The sequence below is a fragment of the Capra hircus genome, chromosome 7 (assembly GCF_001704415.2).
Source record: "Capra hircus breed San Clemente chromosome 7, ASM170441v1, whole genome shotgun sequence".
Taxonomy (NCBI): domain Eukaryota; kingdom Metazoa; phylum Chordata; class Mammalia; order Artiodactyla; family Bovidae; genus Capra; species Capra hircus.
This window is the reverse complement of record NC_030814.1, coordinates 98,013,759-98,039,866: the sequence shown is the minus strand read 5'-3', so window position 1 is coordinate 98,039,866 and position 26,108 is coordinate 98,013,759. Positions and strand designations below refer to the sequence as shown.

Sequence of the window (26,108 nt, the reverse complement as noted above, 5' to 3'; positions counted from 1 at the left end):
GCTACTCCCATCAGAGTCAGAGAAAATGTGTGAGACACAGCATTCTACACACAGACACGTAGGAAGGGGTGTTCCTGGGTGGGCAGGGAAGAGCCTGTCCTGGGAAGCAGGAAGACCGGATCCCAGGCTTGGTCCTTGTTTTGCACCTGGTCCATTTTTAAAAAATATAATTTTATGGAATAGGAAATAGCAACCCACTCCAGTATTCTTGCCTGGAAAATTTCATGGACAGAGGAGCCTGGTGGGCCACAGTCCATAGGGATCACAAAGAGTCAGACACAACTGAGCGCTTCCTTCTCCTCTCTATCCCCCTCTGCCTTTTTCACTGCTGCTTTGAAAATAAAAAGATAAAATAAAAATATAATTTTATGTATTTACTTGTGGCTGTGCTGGGTTTTCATTGCTGTGGGGGCTTTTCTCCAGTTGCGGCGAGTGGGGCTCTTCTTTGTTGTGGTGTGTAGGCTTCTCATTGTGGCAGCCTCTCCTGTTGAGGAGCACGGGTTCTAGAGGGTGCTGGCTTCAGTAGCTGCTTTGTATGTGCTTAGTAGTTGTGGTTCCCTGGACTCTAGAGCAGAAGCTCAATAGCTGTGGCGCGTGCCGGGCCTAGTTGTTCTGCGGCATGTGGGGTCTTCCTGGACCAGAGATGGAACCTGTGTCTCCTGCATTGGCAGGTGCACTCTTTACCACTAAGCCATCAGGGAAGCCCCTGCACTTGGGCTATTTTTATCTTAAGCAAGACCATTCTGCTTTCCGGACCACACTTTCCACAGCTGGAAAATGGTCAGGTCATAGTAGGTGAGTAGCTTTCAGTCAGAGATGGTCAAGCACGATGCATCCACGATGCAAAAGCACACCACATGTATGCTCATAAAAGTGATCTAGGTAAGCATAGCCACTCACTCAGGCAGACACTCAAGCTCACAAACACACACAACACATAGACAAAATCACACTGACACATATACATATAGACAATCCCACATGCACACACACAAATATCCAGTCACATTCTCACAAAGATAACAGCCACAAAGAAAGCCATCAAAACAGTCATGCACATAGTACCACACAGACACGTGATTACACAGAATACTATTACACAAGCTTACAATTAGACAAGAAACCGCAAAGTCATTCAGCCACACAGGCACAGTCACAGACACACAACTGCCCATAGTCAACAGCCCCACAACGTCACAGAAACAGTCAGCTCCACTCACATACAGATACATAGTCACATAGGCTCAATCAACCGCACAGAATCACAAAGCATGGGAAATCACACATAGTCGGGCTTCCCAGGTGGCGCTAGTGGTAAAGAACAAACCTGCCAATACAGGAGTCAAAGAGACGCAGGTTCGATCCCGGGGTTGAGAAGATTCCTGGAGGAGGAGGGCATAGCAACCCACTCCAGTGTTCCTGCCTGGAGATTCCCCATGGACGAAGAAGCCTGGCGGGCTACAGTCCATAGGGTCTCACAAAGTCGGACACAACTGAAGTGACTTAGCACGCACGCACGCACATACAGTAACTTGGTTAGCAAGCTTCCTGGGACAAACTGGCAAACTGTTTGGGCTGAGATCGTCCACCTGAGCCCACCTCCTCTCACAGAACCCCATTAAAGGAGACCTCGAGATCTGGGCTCGTGATTTCTAGTACTCATTTTCTCGAGCCTCAGCTGCCTCTTTTAACTCCAGAATCTCTCTGCGCTCGCCCCCTACAACTGACCAACCAAGAGTGGGCCGAGCCCCCTCCTAGGGCCAATCAGAGCAGAAGTACAGCGGACCAATCGGATTGACCCGCTCGCCTTCCTCCCCCTTACCGGTACTCCGCTCCTTAAAGGGGGTTAAGGTATCTCCGCTAGGCTCGCCGCGTTCACCTGCAAGGCTGCCGTAGCCCCTTTAAAAGGCAGAGCCGTGAAAGAGCAGGGTCCTAGGACGAACCAATGACAAGCCCCATTTAGCCTCTGCCCCGCCCATCCCCACCGGAGGTCAAAAGTCTCGTTCTACGGCACTGTGGCCTGTGCAGTGAACCCGGAGGCTCCAGGTGAGGATTCGCGAGAGGGGCGAAGGGTGCAAAGGGCCAGGGCACTTGGTGGGAGCCGCTCTGCTCAGACGCCTCCAATTCTCCAGGTCGGCTGTGATTGTTCTGCTTGCCCTCTCGCTGAGCATATGGCCCTGAGAGGCGTCTACGCGCGGCTACTGAACCGCGGACCCGGCCTACAAGTCTTTCGTTCATGGAGTTCGGCGACAGCGCAGACCGGTCAGTGCTGGACCTGGGGTGGAATGGGGAGGGAGAAACTTGAGGGTCGGGAACTCGGGGTGATTTTTCCCGTCCTATGTTTGCAGAGAAAGGCGAGAAGACCCAGAGTCGATCGGCCAAGCGTAAGGACCCCTGGTTGTGCCCCTCGTCCAACAGTCCCCTCGTCCAACTGTCTGTCTGTCCCCGATGGGTTCTGTCCCAGAATCCAAGAGCTGCCCAGGAGGGGAGGCAGGGCCGTGGCCAGGGCCAGAGGCGCTGAGGCAGTGAGTTTCCCGAGAAAGCCCACTTTGCCAGTTCTGTTTGCAGCCGACAATAGTTGAGGGTTGAGGGGTGGGGCTGAGGATTCTGGCGGAGAGGAGGGCGTGGTGGTCGGGTGTACAGGGCTGAGTAGAGTCCCACTCCCTCCAACCCCGCCCAGCTTCACGGCCTGAGTTTGACTGGAGGGACCCACTGTTGCTGGAGGAGCAGCTGACAGCAGATGAGATCCTCATCAGGGATACCTTCCGCACCTACTGCCAGGAGCGCCTCATGCCCCGCATCCTGCTGGCCAATCGCAACGAAGGTGCTCAGGCAGGCGGGTGGGCACTCTGGAGCTCCCACGGCCACCTGAACCTGCACGCTCCATCATGCACACCAGCTCTGCCTGCTCTAGCTGGGCCTTAGAGCACCTCTGGCTCTGGGCTAGTACTCCGGAGGGCCAAGGCTGGGCCTGAAGTTGGGACATCTATCCCTTTGCAGTTTTTCACCGGGAGATCATCTCAGAGATGGGGGAGCTCGGTATGCTGGGCCCCACCATCCAAGGTAAGGACACATTTCTCTCCATACTCTGCAGCCCTCCACTGTGTCTTGAAAAGGCTCTTTCTTTCCCTGAGCCTAGTTTCCCAATCTGCAAAGAGAGGCTGTTGTATCTCTGTCTGAAGCGGCTGTGGGGATAAAATTAATAAACCTTCAAGCTAGAGCTAGCTTTGTGCCTTCTCCTTGGGTGCTCCTATGGGGCTCTGTCTCTTGGGCAACAGGAATCACTGGTCTCAAATGGGCAGGGCTTTGTTCCACATTATTTTATTTCTCTCCCCTCCCCCCACCCCCGACCCATCCCTGGCCCACGCCCCCCCCACCCAGGGTATAGCTGTGCTGGAGTCTCATCGGTGGCCTATGGGCTCCTGGCCCGAGAGCTGGAGCGAGTGGACAGTGGCTACAGGTCAGCAATGAGTGTCCAGTCTTCCCTTGTCATGCACCCTATCTATGCATATGGCAGCGAGGAGCAAAAGCAGAAGTACCTGCCCCGGCTGGGTGAGTAGCTGCCTGGGGAGCCTGGTGGACAGAAGATGGTCCCAATGATCTGAAACTCAGGGCCAGGGCTGTCCCTCAGACCTGCCTTGTGTTCTCACCCTAAAGGTATTGCCAATGGCCCCTCAGGCCCCCTGCCAGATCCTGGACCCCACCCCACATCTGATTCTCCTAGGTCTCTCTTGACTCTGCCCCTTTCTCACCACCATCATATCCCCTGTGATTTGCTTTCTCTGCTCCCCATTGCAGCCCAAAGTTTAAAGTCTTAACTTCCCAACTGTATCCACAAGACCCCACGTGGGCAAGCCTCTGCTGACCTTTCCAGCTCATCTCTGACTACTCCCTTGACTGCTCCTTTGCAGTTAGACTCACTCAGTGGCTTGGCAGCTGTACCCCTGGACTTTTGCACATCCTGGTCTCACTGCCAGGACTGCTCTTCTGCCTACCTCTTCCTGCTTAACTCCTTTTCAATGCCCTTCAAAACAGTTTAGCCAACCCCTTCCCGACTCCTGTTTAGACCTCCCCCCATTATGGCATTGTGACTATGACCTGGGTGAAATATCTGTTCCCCCCACCTCCTGGGAGTGCCGTGAGACACGGCCAGGTCTGCCTTGGCCTGGCTCAGTGGAAAGGCCCGCAGTTTTCAGTAGAGGGATTGGATGGGGGACCAGCAGCCTCATGATCTCGTCTTATGCCTGCAGCCAAGGGGGAGCTGCTGGGCTGCTTTGGGCTCACGGAGCCCAACCACGGAAGTGACCCTAGCGGCATGGAGACCAGAGCCCGCCACAACCCATCCAGCAGGAGCTACTTCCTCAACGGGTCCAAGACCTGGTGAGGCGGGAGCCTGGAGTCCTCAGGCAGGTGGGCAGGGGCAGTGGGTGATGGCCAGACCCCTCACTGCCTGTCCCACCTCCAGGATCACCAACTCGCCTGTGGCCGACTTGCTGATAGTATGGGCTCGGTGTGAGGATAGCTGCATTCGGGGCTTCCTGCTGGAGAAGGGGATGCGGGGCCTCTCAACCCCCAGGATTGAGGGCAAGTTCTCTCTGCGGGCATCATCCACAGGGATGATTATTATGGATGATGTGGAGGTGCCAGAGGAGAATGTGCTGCCCGGGGTGTCTGGTCTGGCGGTAAGCAGCAGCCACCTTGGGAACTGATATCAAGTCACCTGCTGCTTCTCTTTTCTTGGGCAGGCCCCTTGCTAGGGACCCAGCTAGGGAAGAGATACCCATGGAGCCCAAACAGTAGTGACTTGGAGAGGCTCTGCCTGGCTCACTGATGTGTGCTGAAAGTGCCCCCCTCTCCTTGTTAATTTTTAGCTGTGCTGGGTGTTCACTGCTGCATGGACTTTTGTCTAGTTGCAGTGAGCGGGGGCTACTCTAGTTGCGGTGTGTAAACTTCTGTAGTTGTGGTTCCCGAGTTCTAGAGCACAGGCTCAATAGTTGTGCACTGGCTTGTTGCTCTGTGGAATGTGGGCTCTTCCTGGACCAGAGATCACACCTGTGTCTCCTGCATTGGCAGGTGGATTCTTTACCACTGAGCCACAAGGGAAACCCAAAACTGCCCCATTTTGGTGGCCATCTCACTCAAGCTGGCTCGGCCTGGGACGCACAGGGGCCTGAATGAGCTTAATTCTGCTTGCATGTGCATCTTCCTGTCTCCTTACCTCAGACCCTAGATCTGCGCCTCCCGTCCAGATCTTGGACTGGGGAGGACTGTATGAAAACCAAGAGTGAGTAGGCAAGAAGCGAAACCCTATGTGCATTGCTGGCTTTGATGCCAAGGCCATGCGTGACTTCACCAGTCGTCCTGAGTCTCCGTGGTTTACACTGACTGCATATCAGGGGTGTCTGGGGAGGGGGCACTTACAAGTTAGTTCTCTACAGGTTCTCTCATCTCTTGGTGGGGCTGAGGCCCTGTCTCAACCCTACAGGGTCCCTTCGGCTGCCTAAACAATGCCCGCTATGGCATCACATGGGGTGTGCTTGGAGCCGCTGAGTTCTGTTTGCACACAGCCCGGCAGTACACTCTGGACAGGTGTGTGGGGGCTACCATGACAACTCCCAAGGGTGTGGGGTGGGAGGCTCAGGCTCCATCACTTACCCCTCCACCCTTGGCGCCCAGCCACCAGACCTAAGTTCCCTGCTCTGTGAACTGGCCGAGGAAGTCCTGAGCAGTGAGGGGCTCAGTCAACAGCAGGTCCAGAGTGAGCTGAGTGGGGACACAGCTCACTCTGCGGCAGCCTGGAAAGGCCCTGGGATGGGTCTCGGGAGTCTCTCCACCCCATAAGATTTGCCTTGACCATGTCTGCATAGGATCCAGTTTGGTGTCCCACTGGCCAAGAACCAACTGATTCAGAAAAAGCTGGCGGACATGCTCACCGAGATCACATTGGGCCTTCATGCCTGCCTGCAGCTCGGCCGCTTGAAGGATCAAGACAAGTAGGGGCTCTGCGTGTGGGAAGGGGCAGGCAGCTGTGACAGGACCCAGTGCCTCTTCCAGGCATGGTGGTGGTTGGGCCTGGAGAGAGGACCTTCCTGCCTGGTGGCCCCTGGGGACCCCGCCCTGCCTACCTCTCCCTCACTAGGAGCCATGTCCACTGCTGTGATGTAACCCTCCTCCCTGGCTGGCTTTGCCCGGGGAGGTAGGGATTTCTGGGTGCCCAGAGCAGGGTCAGCTCTTTGTAACCCAGTGTTTGTGACGTTTGTGCTGTTTCCAGGGCCGCCCCGGAAATGGTCTCTTTGCTGAAGAGGAATAACTGTGGGAAGGCCCTGGACATCGCTCGCCAGGCCCGAGACATGCTGGGGGGGAATGGGATTTCTGATGAGTATCACGTGATCCGGCATGTCATGAACCTGGAGTCTGTGAACACCTATGAAGGTGGGGGCTGGATTCCTGGGGGGTGTAGGGGAGCTTCACAGTGGCCTCGCATTTGGGGAAGGGGACAGCAAGGAGGGGCAGGGGCAGCAGGCTCAACTCCTGCTGCCAGCTGTCTGGCACCAGTTGGCAGCATGACGTGGGCAAGTCCCACCCCTGGTCCCGCATCTGGAGTGGCCCACAGGGACCATGGAAGTACATGCTCCCAGTCCTTTCCCCCGTTATGCTCGAGGAGGGATGTTCCCAAGCCTGCTTACGGCTTCCTCGGGCATCCCCAGATGGGGCACAACACCCAGTGGGCTGGCGAATTCAAGGAGGTGAGTGTGCAGCTACGCACAGGAATCAGCACTCCATTTTATGTGAGAAAGAGAGAAACGGTAAATCATTGGCAGGCTGTGGTGTTTGCACCTGGTAACTGGCTGTGACTCCTGAGGGGCCCAGAACCCCTTGCCTCGTAGGAAGACAGACATAGAAAAAGATAATTAAAAAGAAAAAAGATGTGGGGACTTCCCTGATGGTCCCGTGGTTAGGACTTAGCGCTTCCACTGCGGTGGCTTGGGTTTAGTCCTTGGCTGGTGAACTAAGATCCCACAAGCCAAGGTGTGGCCAAAAAAGAGAAGAGATATATAATTCTAGTGTGAGCCACACAGACTAGAGGGAGCTGTATGTAACAAGACTCAGTCTCTGAGGGAGAAAGTGGAACCATATTAAGCCTTGACGGAGGTGTAGGAGTTCCCTGGGCAGAGACGCAAGTAGCGTCCAGTGCTGTCTGGGTGGGGCGTTCCAGACAGCAAAGGGGAGGGGGAGGGGATTCTACAGGCATGACGGACCCTGAGGACAAGCTGAGGGGACCTCCAGATGGTTTTATGCAGGGGAGAGGCGGGATCAGATTTGCACTTTAGGAAGAAAAGAGAATTATTTTGCTCCATAAAAGGGAGGGCATAATCTCTGGTTTCTGCCTTGGGAAGCTAAGGAAGAACAGATGAGAACATGGAGGGCTGGAGAGTGTTCCCTTCGTGGATGTCCGGTGGGATGTGGGATGCGTGGCTTGGGGCAGTGGCTCCAGGATGAGGGGTGGCAGGGATCAGCTGGGACAGGCAATTAATTGTCTGATGTTTGCTTTCCTGTCCCTCCTGTGGGTAAGAAAGGGCCTGATCCATTTCCCACAGAGCTCATTAGCTCTTTCCACCTCTGCAGAAGAAAGCATGGCTGGGTTGAAAATCAAACATTTAATCAACTGTGTGGGATTGGGGTGGGGTGAATCTGGGAGAGTACCAAAGCTGGGCCCGTGGTGGGGGCTGGACTTGCTGTGCTTTGAGGCCTGGCACAAAGAGCATCGGTTGGGTTTTGTTTGCTTGTTTTTGCCAAAGAAGCATTGCAGAACTCTGAAAAACAATTTTCTCAGCGTGGCCCAAACGGTGGCCTTCCTTGGTGGCTGTCACTAAGAGTGACTCTCCTGGTAGCTGTCAGCATTCACCATCTTTGTGAATCTGTTCTTCCAGAGTAGTAGCCTGTGGGGGGACACGAAGATTGACTTTAAAAGGAATTTGTGGGGGATTTCCCTGGTGGGCCAGTGGTTAGGACTCTGCGCTTCCACTGCAAGGGACACAGTCAGGGAATTAAGATCCCTGTTGGGGAACTAAGATCCCACATGCCATGTGGCACATCCAAAATAAATAAGTAAAATTAAAAAAAAAAATAAAGGGAAATTGTGAGCTGTTAAGACTGCAAACTGACTCTGCATTTATTTGTCCAGGTACTCATGACATCCACGCTCTGATCCTCGGAAGGGCTATCACAGGGATCCAGGCGTTCGTGGCCGGCAAGTGAACCCACTTCACCTGGGAGCCCAGATGGCACCAAACCCCTCTCCAGGGAGACACAGGGCTTGGAGCTTAGTTGAAAAGGTGGCAGATGGAGCCAGGTCTTCTGGTGGGAAGTGAGAGACACTGATTTTTAAATATCAAAATTTCCCTTTTGAAGTTATTCAAATATGTTCCTTAAAGAGAAGATGGGACTTTCTGTACTGAGTGTCTCAATCCAGTTTTGACCGTGGACGGGCACGGACTCTACCTGCCTTGGAACAGAAGCTCCTCGACAGGGAAGCAGGGAGAGAGGAGGAGAGTGACATGGAAGCAACTTGTGAGACCCACCAGTGTCTAAGTGAACTGCTCCATCCACATGGCAAGCATTCAGTCTATACCCTCTGACCCTCCCATCTGGGGGCAAGTGCCTTATGCTGGATGCTGGAGCAGAATGAGGGGTAAAGAGAGAGAATAATAAAGAGCATGCATGTCTGACCCCGCCGTGTTGGATCACATTTTCTGGTAACCAGTAACAGGAAAAAGGAACACGTGAAAGGGCTGTGAAGCACGCTGGGACGCAGCAGGGATTTCCCCAGCCCAGAAGTGATCTGGGCCATGTCAGAGTCTTGGGCTTGGCTATTATAAATAAACCCAGGTGGGCACTGCCAGGGCTCGGGGCTGAGGGCAAAGGGGACTTTGTCCTTTTTGTCACCCACCACAGAGCTGACACACATTGTAGGAAACAGCAGTCTGGCTTCTCAGCTCAGATACACCACATAACGGGAGCACGGGGCCATGAGTAGGATGGCCAGAGCACCAGGGCCTTTGCACAGACAGTGGCTCCTGTGGGGTTTAGGGCCAGGCAATGCTAAAATCCTTGCTCTCTGTTGATATTTACTTAAAAAAAATTTTTTTTTTTCTGGCCATACCTCATGGCATGTGGGATCTTAGTTCCCCCACCAGAGATTGAACCCCTGCCCCCTGCATTGGGATCATGGAGTCTTAACCACTGGGCAGCCAGGGAAGTCCCTGCTGACATTTGCTTTCACCTTAGCCCCTACAACTCTCATACCTCAGGCTGGACACACAGGTCTTTGTACACAGTCTCCACGGTGTGGCACACTTGTTTGAGCTCTGTTTCCAGGTGACTGATCTTTGCCATCTTTTGGGTAAACTCTTGGAGCTTTTCCTGGATGATTTTGTTGTGGTGATTATAAATCTGATACATCCTCTCCTCCAGCTTCTCTGTCAGGTCTGAAACCTTTGAAAGAATAAGAGGTGCTCTTAGAAAATCAAACAAGAAGCGTCACGAGACATTCGTTCTGACTGGCTCTTTAAGATTTCTGCAGTTTATCTTATAAAAGTGGTAAAAACAACTCTGGTGACTGGGGGTGAAAAGGCCTATATGTTAAATTTTTCTTTTCTTTTTTTTTTTATGAGAAATATTTTCAACTTTATTCATCTCCAAAGAGTGATTAAAAACATGATTCAAGGGACAGTAAAAGTTTAGGTCAAATAAAGTAGAAGAATGTGACTTTACATATATATATATTACATATATGTATTATTATATATTACATATACTTATATAATTTATAATAATTATATAATTATGTATTTAGAATTATAATAAATAACTATATTTTATATATAAATTTTATAATTTTATAAAAATTATAATTAAATTATATATTATATTACATATATAATTATATATTGCTTATATATATGTATTAGCATAACCTTATCCCAGATTATTTTTCTTTATAAAAAGAAAGGTGCAAAATTATGTATATAAGCTCAGCCAGGTTAGGAGAAATGTATCTAGAACAGTGGCCTCTGGGTGATGGTATCATCTGAATATTTTTATCTTTTGTTTTCTGCTATGTTATATTTTTCTCTAAATTTGCTATGTGCCAGGTAGGTAGGAATGCGGCTGGGGAGGAAGTCAGCCTGTCATTGAGAGATGATGTGTGGAATTCACAAGTTGTCTGACTTACAGGACACATTCTGAAGAAGCATCGGGGAATACTATTAACAGACCTGAACATAACATTCGGTTTTGTTAGACGTAAGCCTCAGCCATTTTCAGGGGCTTCTACCTTCCCAAATCCTGTGACTTCTGGAGGAAAAGTGGGTGTGATAACTCAGGTTATGCCTCAGTCCCCTCCTGCCACAGCCATTAGCCTAGCATGACGGAAGGGGCTAGTCTGTGATACAGGTGAACCTTGGCTTCTCATCCTGCCTCTCTCACTCAGGCAAATAATTTCCAAACCTCACTTTACCCGTCTGCAATATGGGTCCAAGCTCTTCTCTGCAGGACTGCTCTAAGGGTGAAATGAGGCACCATACGCAAACTGTCTAGAACACGTGGGGAACCTAAGAGCAGCTCATCACCTCCCGCTTTATGTTTCACAGAAGGAGCACCCCCCCCCCCTTTCCCTGGGCTTCTGCGATACGTGGGGGGAATCCGTCACCTTGATCTTGAGGCTGTCTCTGAAGTTGGTCATGAGGGCATGGTCCTTCTGCCTGCTCTCGTTGATGTTTTCGATCAGCTCCTGGGCCCTCTTCTTCAGGATGTCGATGCTCGAGTCCAGAGAGGAAAAGCAGGATCCTGACTTTCCTTCCAGCATCATCAGCTGGCGGTTGGCACTGGAGGTGGCGACAGAGGGGCTAGAAACCTGACTTCTGAAAGTATAGGAAACTTGAGATCAGCACCAAACTTTCCTGAGTGGCTGATCTGAATTAGCTCTGCGGTGGGAGGAGAACGTGCGTCTTGTGTTTCCTGTTGGTGACACTTGTTTATTTCATCCATACCCCTTCCCCTCCCCTGCCTCTGAGGGGAAGGGACAGCTTAAGAGTCTGCCTGCCAAAGCAGGGGGGACACTGCTCTGAGAGGATTCCACGTTCTGTGGAGCAACTAAGTCTGTGCACCACAACTAGTGAGCCTGGGCTCTAGAGCCCGTGCACACAACGACTGAAGCCCACGCACCCTAGAGCCTGAGCTCCACAACAAGAGAAGCCACCATAGTAAGAAGCCCTCGAACCACAGCTAGAAGGCAGCCCTCTCTCTCCACAATTAGAGAAAGCCTGTGCACAGCAACCGACACCCAGTGTAGCCAAAAATAATTTTTTAATAAAAAAATAAAAATTAAAAAAATACCCCCAGAAGAGTTTGTTCCACACTGTGTGTGCTAAGTCACTTCAGTCACGTCTGACTCTTTGCGACCCATGGACTGTAGCCTGCCAGGCTCCTCTGTCTGTGGGATTCTCCAGGCAAGAATACTGGAGTAGGTTGCCATGCCCTCCTCCAGGGGATCTTCCAGGGATCCAACCTGTCTCTATATCTCTTGCATTGGCAGACAAGTTCTTTACCACTAGTGCCACTTAGGAAGTAGTACTGTACATGTGACTATAATTATGCAATTCGACTAAATGCATAGGTAGTGAAATGGTGAAAAAGGTCAGCTTGTCTAAAAAAGCTAAATAGAATGAACAAAGGTGAACCTAATAAAATATAACTATTAAATCAAGTATGGGCAAACAACTGTATATTAGGGCCAAGAGTATAAAAATTTAGAAGTATTTTGCATACAGACTGCTTTGTCAAGGCCTGTAAGTTTTTGCTCTGCTTTAGGAAAACAAAAGTGGGGGACTTCCCTGGTGGCCCAGTGTTTAAGACTCGGTGCTCCCAATGGTTGCACTGCTGGGTTTGATCCCCGGTCAGGGAACTATTGATAGACCCCATATGCTGCAACAAAAGATCCTGAGAGCCACAACTAAGACCCGGCACAGTTAAAAGAAAAGATGGTAAAATAAATAAAAACACAAAAGTGGAAATTGTGAGTAATGCATATGAATGAGGTTTATGCAAAAAAAAAAAAGTTGTGATCTGATCAACAGATCCATTGGTGTTTTAAATTAAGATAAAATGTTTAAAGGGCCTCCCTGGTGGCCCAGTAATTAAGAATCAGTTTGGCAATGCTGGGGAACACCAGTTTGATCACATATGTTGTCAAACAACTAAGCCTGAGGGCCACAACTATTGAGCTTGTGCTCTAGAGTCCAAGAGCTGCAACTACAGAGGCCCGTGCACCCTAGAGCCAGTGCTCTGCTATAAAAGCCACTGCAATGGGAAGCCCACACAGCACAACCAGAGTAGCCCCTACTCACTGCAACTAGAGAAAGGCTTCATGCAGCAATGAAGACCCACCACAGCCAAAAAATAAATAAATCTTTTTTTTTAAAGAAAGATAAAGGGTTTAAGGTAAGATGCTTTTTTTGGGGGGGCCATTTTTTAATCTGCCCTGCACCATGCTAAGCTACCCACTTCATCTTGCTACACCTTCACAACCAGACTTTGGGGTCTGTCCCCATCATCTTTACCTCATCGCTGAGGACACAGGCTCAGCACAACTGTGTCACTTTGTCAGGATCCCTAGTCTGTGCAGAGCTGGGTGTGGCACCCAGCTGGCCTGACCCCCGGCCCGGACCCTGCTTTCCCCGAAGTTCTCGTTTTCCTCCTCACCCTGAGGTGCTTCCAGCTGAGTGGCTGAGACTCAGAGGTGCTAACACAGCAGCTCTTCCACATACCAGTTCACACACAACCATAAAGCCATGAGTGCAAGCCAGGCACAGCTACTGAGAAAACACATCTTCATTTTTGGATGCTTCCTCCATACAAATATTTTTCTTGGCTTTTCTCCAACTGCTTGAGCTCTTTCTTCTGGCTCAGGATACAACCACAGGGAAACTTGAGTGCATGACAGCCAGGGTGGCCAGGCTCTCATTGACACACAAGTCCTCAGGCCTGAGACCCTGGCTGTGTCCTGGTTCTCATGTTCTCCTTACTAGATGGGTTTTTGGCCCTTGGGCCTTTGCACTTGCTCTCTGACAGTGAGACCTAGCCTAGGCTACTACCTCTTTTGTTTTTAAATTTTATTTATTTTATTTTTGGCTGTGCTGGGTCTTTGCTGCTGCATGTAGACTTTCTCTAGTTGCAATGAGCAGGGGCTACTCTCTAGTTGTGGTGTGTGGGTTTCCCATTGTGGTGGCTTCTCTTATTGCAGAGCACAAGCTCTAGGCACTTGGGCTTCAACACTTGCGGTACATGGGCTCAGTAGTTGTGGCACACGGGCTGAGTTGTTCCCTGACACGTGGGATCTTCCTGGACCAGGGATTGAACCTGTGTCCCCTGCATTGGCACGTGGATTCTTAACCACTGAGGTACCAGGGAAGCCCCTGATGCCTCTTTTGAAGCGCGGCCTATGACCTCCTGCCTATCTCTACCACTGTGCGCTTGTCCCTGATGCCGCTCTTATCTCCCCATTTATCTCTGCGTTCCCAGCATCCAGCACATTTTGAGTCCTCCACTGTTAACAAACGAATGAATGAAGGACACTGATCTAGTCCTCCCTATTCTGGCTTTACACAAACCATGCAAGTTCATCTGCCTGCAGAGCCAGACGCTCGTGTTCAAAGCATCTGTCACAGATGTCTGTGTTCCGGCACACAAGAGAAGGTGTGCCTCTGATCAAGGCAGATATTTTATAGCAAAACCTTATTGATAGAAAACAAAGACCAACTAAAGGCTCCCTGGGCATTCCTGTAAAAAAAGGTTTTGCTGTCCTCTTGACCTGCCTCTCATGGGAAGAATAATAAAAGTGCACTGAATAAATGAATGAGTGATTAGGAAGGGCTTTCATTACCATCCATGCTCCCATGTTTCCCACACTTACCCCCAACCCACACCTCTCCTCTGAGCTCCCAGTAAGGTACCTGACTACCCCCAGGCCCTCTGCACTTGGCTGTCCCAGAGGCATTTCAAACTCCTCTAAATTTGCACACCAACTCAAAGTTGTCCACCCTCCTCCTGTCATTGAAGAACATCAAAAGTCATCTGGTACCCAAGCCAGAAACTTGGCAGCCACCCTGGAGCCTGGCTTCTCTCTGTCCTTCCAAATCCCCTCACAAAATCAGACTTCTCTGGTGGTCAGGTGGTTAAGAATCTGCCAATGCAGGGGACACGAATTCGACCCCTGGTTCTGGAAGATCTCACACGCCATGGGGTGACTAAGCTTCTGCGCCTCGACTACTGAAGCCCACGTACCTTAGAGCCTGTGATCCACAACAAGAGAAGCCACAGCACCACATGAACAGTAGCCCTTGCTCACTGCAACTAGAGAGAGCCTGCATGAGGCACCAAAGACCCAGTGCAGCCATAAATAAATAAATAAAATTTCTTAAAAACAAAAAGATTAAAAAAAAACAAACCCAATAGAAACAAATCCCATCACAAAATCAGACTAGCCTGGTGCTCTAGTGCCTAAGAATCTGCCTGCCAATGCAGGGGACAAGGGTTTGATCCTGGCTCAGGAAGATCCCTCCTGCCCTGGGGTAACAAAGCCCCAGGGCCACAACTACTAAGTCCACTCACCTAGAGCCCACGCTCCAACACAAGAGAAGGCCAAGCACCACATGAAGAGTAGCCTCTGCTCTCCACAACTAGAGAAAGCCTGCGTGAAGCAACAAAGACCCAGCACAACCTAAAATAAACTAAGTTGAAAAGAATCCTGTCACAAAATCCTTTCATTTTCACCTCCTAATTTCTCCCAAATCTATCATCTCTTCCCCACCAACCATTCGCAGCCCCATACCTACTGTTCCCACCTGGGCCTTAGGGCCCTTTGAATCACAATCAGACATCCCACTTCTGCTCCACAGCCTTCAAGACCCCCCCACCAGCTGCAGGATCACGTAAATTCCCTAGTACAGCACACAAGGCTTTCCAGGGCTGTGGAAAGGCCTCCATCTTCTCTTTTCACCCTCCACTCCCAGCAATTTGGAACCTTCCACAATTTCACCAAATCCATTAGCCTTTGCTTGAAATGACTTTTCTTTTCTGTCAACTTCATGAGACAGCATTCAGAGCACCCCTACCTCACCATCGCTTACTAATCACAACACTGCCAGTCGGTAAGCTGGATTCCCTCCAGGCGCCCTAGGCACTCTGGGCAGAGGGTGCATTGTATTCATTCCAGAGGCATCACCACTGTTCCCTGAACACCTAAATGAAAGAATTACCATCTGAGATGGATGTAACATTCTTGCTCTTAAGCCACTTTGTACCCACAGTTGCTTTGCTGTCCCCACTGTATAAGGGCTCTGAAATGAAAATCAGTGAGAGAACCAGGTGTTTCTTTTTTGTGTCATTGATCACAACCTGCTTGAGCTGCTAACTCTTCAAAGTCGCTCCTTTCTCAGGCTCAAGGGATGGAGCTGGAACCGGTCTCCATGGCAGCTACACAAATGGTGAAAAATCACTTGAAATCGGCTCATTCAAATTTCGTGGTGGGACAAAGGCCTGCATCAGATGTCTGCAGAGAGCATCTTGATTTTCCCCAACCTCCCCTTTGGGGTTTTATTCCTTTCCATTTCATTTTTCTTAATACTCAGCAGCTGCATATTAATCAGGATGCTAATGAATCATAGGCTTCCCTGGGCCTGCATTCACCAATTAACTTTAATAAACAAAACACACCATGTCCTCTCCACTGGCTTCCCTGGTTCTCAGGCCTGCTTCTGTTGCCCAACCCTGGATGGAGGCCAGGGACTGGAAGTGGGCCCAACAGAGCAGGCTGCCTGTGCTCAGGGTGGGGCAGTGGGGGGCCGGGGTGGGGGTTGTGAATACATCCCTATGCTCATCTATGATGGTCTGTCCCAAGGAGTCCCTAATTCAGCTTCGAGGATTAGAACCTAGTTTCCGAGCAGGGCCCAGGCTGGCAGGAGGCCCAGGAATGGTGGAGGAAATGGGTCTAAGCAAAGAGACCATCTGTTCGCTCCAGGTAAAGCTGTGATTGGCAGGTGTGAGAGCCAGAGCCCCCCGCTGGTGGGGGCCCTCCCTCCGCGGGCCACTAACAGATACACAAGTAAACAATTCGCCAGCCACTTACTACCACCGCAGGCGGTGGTCCCGGGAGGGGAGGCGAGCTAATCAAACATTCAAGGAAGAACACAACAGCATCTCTGGTGCCTGGGCAAAATGATGTTTTGCTGAAGTACAGCCAGGAAAGGGGAAGGTTTGAATTGAAGCTGCAGAGCCCACTCCTTTCACCCTCTGCTCATCTCTTGTGAAATGTGTTCACATTTTAATCATGTCGCTGACGGTCTGCTGAGGGATCTGTTAACTGGCCCTTGCGTTGGTTCTAATCCATGTTTCTCGACCCAAAGCTCTTTTAGAACTCCTCAAAGTCTCTCAATGATTTGCAGTTTGTCTGTGTCTCCTCACCACTTAGATCACCGTCTAAATATACTATTTGCAGGAAGGTGTTATCAAACAAACTACTTTAGTTCTCTTTTTTTCTGGTCTCCAATAAATAGCACACACTTGGAAACCATTCCACCCTGTGCTCTGTTTTACAACTGAGGCCCCTGGGAGGCGAGAGAAAGCTGGGTTTCTGCCTACAGTCCTCAGCAGCTCTGTCCTGAGCCTCATTCTATTCCCAGGTGAGCTCCTTCACGGAAACAGTGGCTCCCACAGCGCCATCTCTCTGGCCCCTGGCCCCATCCATCCTGAGCACTCTGACCGACTGCTCAGTCAGAAAGTCCAACCCTGTCCTGGACTTATTCATGAGTATGTCTCTCAGTTTAGTTCAGTCGCTCAGTCATGTCCACCTCTGTGACCCTTCGGACTGCAGCACGCCAGGCTTCCCTGTCCATCATCAACTCTCAGAGCTTGCTCAAACTCATGTCCATAGAGTCGGTGATGCCATCCAACCATCTCATCCTCTGTCCCCTTCTCCTCCAGCTTTCAATCTTTCCCAGCATCAGGGTCTTTTCAAATGAGTCAGTTCTTCACATCAGGTGGCCAAAGTATTGGAGTTTCAGCTTCAGCATCAGTCCTTCCAATGAATATTCAGGACTGATCTCCTTTAGGATGGAATGGTTGATCTCCTTGCAGTCCAAGGAACTCTCAAGAGTCTTCTCCAACACCATAGTTCAAAAGCATCAATTCTTCAGTGCTCAGCTTTCTTTATAGTTCAACTCTCACTTCCATACATGACTACTGGAAAAACCATTAACTTTGACTAAATGGACCTTTGTTGGCAAAGTAATGTTAATATCTCTGCTTTTCAATATGCTATCTAGGTTGGTCATAGCTTTTCTTCCAAGGAGCAAGTGTCTTAATTTCTTGGCTGCAGTCACCATCTGCAGTGATCTTGGAGCCCAAAAAGATAATGTCTCTCACTGTTTCCATTGATTCTCCATCTATTTGTCATGAACTGATGGGACTGGATGCCAAGACCTTAGTTTTCTGAATGTTGAGTTTTAAACCAACTTTTTGACTCTCCTCTTTCACTTTTATCAAGAGGCTCTTTAGTTCTTCTTTGCTTTCTGCCACAAGGGTGGTGTCATCTGCATATCTGAGGTTATTGATATTTCTCCCGGCAATCTTGATTCCAAGATTTTGTATGTCTCTGGCCACCTCGAACTCAGCAAGGGCAGAATGTAACTCATGCCTCTGCTAGTTAGAAACCAAACCATCTCGAGCCAGAAAGCGGGCAGCCCTTTCTGTGCTGGTAAGCATTTAGCAACTGGCTCCCTAGAGGTAGAGGAGGAGGTGGCAGGGGAAACCTTGATTTGTAGTATTTGCCAATTTCCATGGTGCACAGACTCCCAGTATAGCCAATTTCAAGCTACCAACAAGAAGTCGCTAAATGCCAGGTTGGGAAGAGATGTGTAGAACTGGCTCCTGCTGGTAGGAGCCAGCTCCAGGCTCTAGCACACCGCAGCCGGGAGACCTCGTCAGCTCATCCTTTTTCTCATGCCTCAATAAATGAATGCCCCCCTGCATCTTCTCTCCATCTGCCCTGCTAGACATCCTGCAGAAGCCTCCCACCTATCTCCCAGGTCCACTCCCACCCCTTCCCACCCATTCTTCACAGAACAGCTGGTGTCTTTTTATAACAGGAACCTGAGCATGTCACTTCTCTGATTTCAACCATTCCCTGCCTTGGTATCTACCTAACAGAAGCAAAAACTTGTACACAGATGTTCACAGCAGCCTTCTTCACAAGAACCAAAGAGCAGAAACAATCTAAATTTCCAACAGCTGATGAATGGATAAATAAAATGTGGTACATCCATAGTTTAGAATATTATTCAGCTATATAGAGGAATGAAGTTCTGATACATGTTACAACATGGATGAACCCTGAAGACTTTATGCTCAGTGGAAGAAGCCAGTCACAAAGGATCACACAATTGTATGATTTCATTTATATGAAATATCCAGCAGAGGCAAATTGTAGAGAGAGAAAGTAGAATTGTTGCCAGGGACTAGGAAGGACGTGGGCTTGCCAGGTGGCACTAGTGGTAAAGAACCTACCTGCCAATACAGGAGACATAAGAGATGCAGGTTCAATCCATGTTTCGGGAAGATCTCTTGGAGGAGAACATGGCAACCCACTCCAGTATAACTGCCTGGAGAATCCCATGGAGAGAGGAGCCTGATGGGCTACAGTCCATGGGGTCACAAAGAGTCAGACATGACTGAATGAGCACACACATGCATGATTACAGAGGATACGTTTTCCCAGCAACTTAACCTCTTTCATGTCGATGCCTGTTCAATACATGCCCTTCTTATCATATGGAAGCACTGAGAATGTATGAGCCCGTCTGTCCAATGTAACCAGGGTATCACTACCACCAATCACGAAGCCTGACACACTGGCCTTCCCTGCCCCTGCCTCAGACTTGCAGCTCCCTCTGCTTGGAATGTTTGGGCCTCTGGACGCCTCCTGGCTGACTCCTCCTTATGTGACCTCCTTAGAGATCAACTATTCCAAACTCCCTGTCACTCTAGTTGCTCCTTCTCGGTTTTGTTTCTTTACAGCACTTGCCACCAACTGAAATGACGTTAAAAAAAATCATCTTATCTTTTAGAAAATTCAGTTCAGTTGCTCAGTCGTGTCTGACTCTTTGCAACCTCATGGACTGCAGCATGCTAGGCTTCCCTGTCCATCACCAACTGCTGGAGCTTGCTCAAACTCATGTCCATCGAGTCGGTGATGCCATCCAACCATCTCATCCTCTGTCATTCCCTTCTCCTCTTGCCTTCAATCTTTCCCAACATCAGGGTCTTTTCCAGTGAGTCAGTTCTTCACATCAGCTGGCCAAAGTATTGGAGCTTCAGCTTCAGCATCAGTCCTTTCAATGAATATTCAGGGTTGATTTCCTTTAGGACTGACTAGTTTGATCTCCTTTCTGTCCAAGGGATTCTCAAGACTTCTCCAGCACCACAGTTTGAAAGCATCAATTCTTCAGTGCTCAGCCTTCTTTGTGGTCCAACTCTCACATCCATACATGACTACAGGAAAAACCATAGCTCTGACTACACGGATCTTTGTCAGCAAGGTGATGTCTCTTTTTAATATGCTGTCTAGGTTGGTCACAGCTTTTCTTCTTTTAATATGCTGTCTAGGTTGGTCATGACTGTTAGAAATTCAGCTTGCCAATAGACCCAGCATAGTCAACACAATATTGAAGAAGAATGAAATTGGCAGGACTGATGCTACTTGATGTGATACCAGTGAAAGAATATAAAATAGGCCAGTGGAACAGAATAGAGCCCAGAAATAGACCCACACACATGTAGTCAACTTATCTTTGACAAAGGAACAAAGAAAATTCAGTGGAGAGAGGAGAATCTTTTCAACAAAAGGAGTTGTAACAATTAGACATCCACATGCAAAAAAAGTGAAGTTAGACACAGATCTTGCACATTTCACAAAAATTTTCTCAAAATGGATATCATAGCCCTATGTAAAACTATGGCAGAGAAGAAGAACTAAAGAGTCTCTTGATGAAAGTGAAAGAGGAGAGTGAAAAAGTTGACTTAAAACTCAACATTCAGGAAACTAAGATCATGGCATCTGGTCCCATCACTTCATGACAAATAGATGGGGAAACAATGGAAACAGTGACAGACTTTATTTTGGGGGGCTCCAAAATCACTGTAGATGGTGATCACAGCCGAGAAAGTAAAAGACACTTACTCCTTGGAAGAAAAGCTATGACCAACCTAGACAGCATATTCAAAAGCAGAGACATTACTTTGCCAACAAATGTCCATCTAGTCAAAGTTATGGTTTTTCCAGTAGTTATGTACAGATGTGAGAATTGGGCTATAAAGAAAGCTGACTGCCGAAGAATTGATGCTTTTGAACTGTGGTGTTGGAGAAGACTCTTGAGGGTTCCTTGGACTGCAAGGAGATCCAACCATTCCATCCTAAAGGAGATCAGTCCTGAATATTCATTGGAAGGACTGATGCTGAAGCTGAAACTCCAATACTTTGGCCACCTGATGTGAAGAACTGACTCATTTGAAAAGACCCTGATGCTGGGAAAGATTGAAAGCTGGAGGAGAAGGGGACAGAGGATGAGATGGTTGGATGGCATCACCGACTCTATGGACATGAGTTTGAGCAAGCTCTGAGAGTTGATGATGGACAGGGAAGCCTGGCGTGCTGCAAGAGTCGGACACAACTGAGTGACTGAACTGAAATGAAATGTAAAACACAAAGCTATAAAACTCCTAGAAGACATCATAGGGGAAAATATAAGTGGCTTTGGGGTTGGTGGTGACTTCTTAGATACAATATCAAAAGAAAGGATTGGTAAATTGGACTTCATTAAAATTTAAACCGTCTACTCTATAAAAGACACCATTAAGAGAATGAAAAGACCCATCACAGACTGGGACAAATCTTTACAGAACACAAACCTGGCGCTTCCCTGGTGGCTCAGTGGTAAAGAATTGCCTGCCAGCACAGGAGACATAGGTTTGATCTCTGGTCTGGGAAGATTCCACATGCCTTGGGGCAACTAAGCCTGTACACCACAACTACTGAGCCCACATGCTGCAACTACTGAAGTCTGTGTGCCCTCAAGCTCATGCTCCACAGCAAGAGAAGTCACCACAATGAGAAGCCTGGTCACCACAACTAGAGAAAAGCCCACATAGCAAAGAAGACCCAGCATAGCCTAAATAAATAAATAAAATTATTTTTTAAAGACAAAAAAAAAAAGACTAAAAAAAAAAAAACCCCTGCAAATCTGATAAAGGTCTGACATCCAAAATATTCAAAGAACTCATGAAACTCAGCAAAAAAAAAAAAAAAAAAAAATCCAAATTAAAAAAAGAAAAGAAACATCGAATTTAAAAAACAGTCAAAGATCTGGACACCATACCAAAAGATGTGCAGATGTCAAATAAACATACGGAAAGATGTTCAACTTCATACTTCATAATGAAGTTTCAAATCAACATAACAATGATACCACCATTGCCTGTTAGAATGGGGGAAACCTAAAACACTGACAACACCAAATGCTGGTGAGGATGTAGAGCAGGAACACTCATTCAGTGAAAACAGAAATGCAGAATGGTTCAGCCACTTTGGAAGACATTTTGGCAGTTTCTTTCAAAACTAAAAATACTCTTACTGTATAATCTAGCAATTGTGCTCCTTGGTATTTACCCAAAGGCGTTGAAAATTTACATCTACACAAAACCTGCACACGAATGTTTACTGTAACTATATAAACAACTAAATTGATAAAACTTGGAAGCATAACTGCTGAAACTTAAAAGCAACCCAGATGTCCTTCAATAGGTGAAAAGAAGTCAGCTGCAAGAGAGCAGGAATTCTGATTTGTTCACTATTGTATCCTCAGCATCTAAAACAGGGTTTGGGTAAAGGAGACCCTTGATAAATATCTGGTGAATAAATCTGCAAGACAAGAATGTCTTTTTAAAGTAATCTGTAACACTGTTCCTTCTCTTGCTCCAACATCACAGTTTCTGTTAGTTTTATCTTCTTAAATCTATCCAAAATTTGACTACTTCTCATCACATCCATGGATCTACCCTAGGTCAAGTCACAGTCATTTTGCACCTAAATTATTCCAGTTGCCTTATCACAGGCCTCCCTGCTTTCAATCCAGCCTGTGACAACGGACTATGGTGGTTTAGTCACTAAGTCATGTCCAACTCTTGTGACCCCATAGACTGTAGCCTGCCAGCTTCCTCTATCCATGGGATTCTCCAAGCAAAAATACTGTACTGGGTTGCCATTTCCTTCTCCAGGGGACCTTCCTGACCCAGGAATTGAACCCCAGGCCCCAGGTCTACCTGGATTGCAGGCAGACTCTTTACCATTGAGCTACAGGGAAGCCCAATGGACTATATTTCTAAAAAGGGCCAGACAGGAACACTTTTCCACTTTGCAGGCCATATGGTCTGGGTTGCTTCTGGAGAAGCAGCCCTGTCCTAATAAAACTTTATTAACAATAATCCTGGAACTTCCCTGGTGGTCCAGTGGTTAAGATTCCATGCTCCCATTGTAGGGGGCACAGGTCCCATCCCTGGTCAGGGAACTAAGATCCCACATGTCACAGCCCATTCCCCCCTGCCAAAAAAAAAAGCACCTCACCCTGCAGTAGTCAATTCCTATCGCTCCTCTAATTCCACTTTTTTCATGGGTAACTATCACCCAAAGTCCCATCACCTGTCTAACTGTATCTATTATTTCCCTCTTACCCATGCTTGCTCCAGCACAGTCCTCCCTTGGGGCCTTTGCAGCTGCTGTTTCTTGGCTTGGAATGTAGTCCTCCCTACCCTCATGGTTCTCTTATCATCTCCTCCGTGAAGCCTTCCCTGACCCTCTGATCTAAACTGGCCACTCTCTGTATTTTTCCCCCAGAACACTCAGTATCCCCTGACTACCATATATTCTTGAGTTTATAGACTTTCTCCTAGAATGTCAGCTCAATGCTATTGATACCATGCAGGGCCCTGTGGGGCTCCTGGGCTTAAGACCTTTCTGTGGCCCCCGTTTCTTTGATTACAGGAAACAACATTCACTCAGACTGCATGCTTCCCTTAGTTCCAATGGGCTGATTCGAACAGTTGTTAGGGAAAGGAAGGGATTGGCGATCTGGGAGAAACAGTCAAAAGTAGCCTTGGGGCAAAGTCCTATTTCCCCACCAGGAGATAACACAATCTCTTTGAGCTATTTCTGCAGATACTGACACCCCTTCCAGGTGGGAGAAGCTGATGATTAATGATGGTAGGCTACCCACAAACAGGTAGACCCCAGACCAGCTGGACTTGAAGGTTGATGCTGACTCCTACTTCCCTCACCATCAACCCCTCAGAACAATGAAAGCCTGTGATTACATTGATCCTTATCACCTACCCTGACCACGAATCCTGTCTGTAAGACCTTTCCCAAGGAGGCAGGCAGAGTTCTTGAGGTGCTAATCTACTGTGTTCCCTCTTTGTCTGGCAAAGAAATAAAGCCACTCTTTCTCCTCCATAACTCTCTGTATTTCTGTTCAGCATCAGTGCACAGAGAGCCAAGATTTTGGCATCACTGTGTCTCCAGTGTTTCCATCCCAGGCACATGGGAGATTGTGGATGAGTATGTACAACAAATGCACCAAGAGCAGACACTGGAAGGGTCTGGAGGAAGAAAAGGGTAAATGAGGGATTCAGGGTCTGTTTGGGTCCGATGAACCGGGTTCTTCCTCACCTAGCTGGCCCTTGACAAGCCTCCTCATCGCGGGTCTCCTCACCCTGCTGCTGTTCCTGGTTCTCTCCCTGCAGCTGTGGCTCCTGGTCCTTGAACTCTACGTGGGGCATGTCCACCTGTGAGCACAGCTAGCGCTTGAGAGGTCAAAGGAGGGAGGGAGGGAAGGCAGGAAATGGTCAAGTCCCCCTCCTCCCTCCCCTTCCACCCTGAGCACCTCTGTGTGCTGCTGCGGCATGTTTCGGGCCTGCAGGAGAGATGGGCAGGGCTGGGATGGGCACCACGAGGACGGGGGCGTGGACTGGGGGGACCCTGTGCCTGGACAGGAGGAGTGAGGTGGGGAGACCTGGAGGGGACGGGGTGAGGCCTGGGTCTCCAGCTGGGGTGCTAGGGTGCCTGGGCTCCTAATTGGTGTGTGAGTCGGCTCGAGTCCTTCGAGGAGAGAGAAGAAGTAGGACAAAAAGAAGAGAAACGGGTGCGGTGCGTGGGTGTCTGAGTCTTTCTCTACCCTACTCCTGCCATGCGCCATGAGTGGAAGTAGGTCCTTCTGGCCAGGGCTGTCAGCGCGTCAGTCACACAGTCGGTTAGTCAGAGCCCGGGAGGTCAGTCAGGAAATGGGGCCCCAGCCGGGCGAGGAGCGGCCTGGATGGCAGGAGACAAGCGGCCAGCCTCGGGTTCGTCGGGGAAGCCCAAGATCGCTGCCGTTCCCTGTCCGTCAGCCCGTCGCCCGCGCGAAGGAAACAAGTGCAGCGTACTCCCTGTCGCTCCATTTCGTCTTTTCCCGCCTTCTTGTTCGTGCCCTCGGCGCACACGCTGGCTCCGCCCCCGGAACGCTCCGCCCCCACGCATGCGTAGCGACGCGAACTTGCGCGCGCAGCGCGGCAGGGGCTGCCGTTAAGTGTCGGTTGGGCTGTCCAGGCGCTGCGCGCGCAGGCTGCACAGCCGGGAGGAGCCGGTTTCTCTGCTCCCGCGTGCGCATGTGTGAGGAGGCACCAGGGCACAAGGTGAGCGGCGGAATACCTTGTACTGTGTGTTCATTCTTATGTTCCAGTTCATTTTTCATGTGCCCAGCCCAAATAAATCTTGCCAATAAAAAATTCTGACTTTTGCTGTCATTTGATTACGACCTACTGCCCTTACTGAAAAAAGCTGATGTAATTACCACCTTGAATCAGTTATCAGCGCTCCACAACCAGAAGCTCCTTGAAATGGCGTCGCTGGTCCTTACCCTTGAGCCCATACCCTTCAATGATAATAGTAATAAGAATATTGAATAGTGAGAACAGTAGTCATTATTGGCACACGAGGAGAAAATATTTAAGGACTTGTATCCAGTATCTACAAAGACCTCTTGGAACTCAGTAAGGCAGAAAAAATAAAGGGGTAGGTGGGAGGGAGACAGATGATTCGAAACGGTGTGTGCAAAGGCCCGGAGGTCTGAGCAAGCTCAGTGTGTTTGAGGAGCAGTCGGGTCTGGTGGGGAGAGCAGGGATTGGCGAAAGCACTGGGTGAAGGATAAAGAGTTTGGTAGGGGATGGGCTGAGTCAAGGTCAAGGTTTGGGACTTTTGTCCTGATTGGAGAGGAGATGGATATTTCTTATGCTTTGTATCATATATGTTTCACCCTCACTTTTTACATGGCTTCTACCCCTCCTTTCATTTCTGTGTTTATGTCAAAGTGTCCACGAGGGGAAGACAGCTGGAATCACCCCCCACCCCCAAACACACACACATGCTCAGCCCTTCTGTTCAGGACTCTGTCCCTGGCCACACACACTAGAGCACAACCCCTTTACACCTATGTTCTGGAGAGCCCGAGGGGTTTGAATCTGGGCTGTCTCTTACCAATAACAGGGGTGATCATTAAACTGCCACTCACTCACAAAACTCATCTTTGTCTACTACCAAGGTGATAAAATCTAAAACATGAGACTATTTGTAAGGGTTTCAGGGGTAGACATCAGGAACACACTCAAGAGTTTAATGAATAGTAGCTAACATTAGTAGCTACTGTAGCAGAGCTAGCTACAAGATGTTACATCTTCCTGCAGCATCAGATTTGAAGATTCCAGGATTATCTATGGAGAAAAATCTCAGGCTTAACTTCTAAACATGCACACACACACAAGGACCAAATCAAGACAAAGGCAACACAGGGACTTCCCTGGTGGTCGGGTGGCTGAGACTCCCAGCTTCCACTTCAGGGCACATGGGTCTGACCCCTGGTTGGGGAACTAACATCCTACATGCGGCCAAAAATTAAGAAAACCAAACAGGC

The 26,108-nt window shown here is 49.0% G+C and overlaps 2 protein-coding genes across 5 annotated transcripts; one reads left to right on the top strand and one right to left on the bottom strand.

Annotated features, from left to right (window-relative positions):
- Positions 1,835-8,729, top strand: GCDH (glutaryl-CoA dehydrogenase). The gene is made up of 12 exons (XM_013965100.2): positions 1,835-2,046; positions 2,133-2,262; positions 2,349-2,384; positions 2,681-2,824; positions 3,001-3,063; positions 3,382-3,552; positions 4,251-4,380; positions 4,466-4,682; positions 5,486-5,589; positions 5,868-5,993; positions 6,272-6,432; positions 8,186-8,729. Exons 2-12 carry the CDS (start codon positions 2,172-2,174, stop codon positions 8,257-8,259), a joined length of 1,317 nt encoding a protein of 438 aa, XP_013820554.1. The 5' UTR covers positions 1,835-2,046; positions 2,133-2,171; the 3' UTR covers positions 8,260-8,729.
- Positions 7,555-24,691, bottom strand: SYCE2 (synaptonemal complex central element protein 2). Of its 4 annotated transcripts, none has more exons than XM_005682279.2 (5): positions 24,586-24,691; positions 23,834-23,949; positions 10,712-10,919; positions 9,307-9,495; positions 7,555-7,940 (listed from the first exon to the last, which is right to left on the bottom strand). In XM_005682279.2, exons 1-5 carry the CDS (start codon positions 24,598-24,600, stop codon positions 7,896-7,898), a joined length of 573 nt encoding a protein of 190 aa, XP_005682336.1. In that variant the 5' UTR covers positions 24,601-24,691; the 3' UTR covers positions 7,555-7,895. The 4 variants fall into 4 exon arrangements, with proteins under 4 accessions (XP_005682336.1, XP_005682338.1, XP_005682335.1 ...); XM_005682281.2 differs by having other exon boundaries at positions 10,712-10,886; XM_005682278.3 differs by having other exon boundaries at positions 10,712-10,922; positions 24,586-24,690.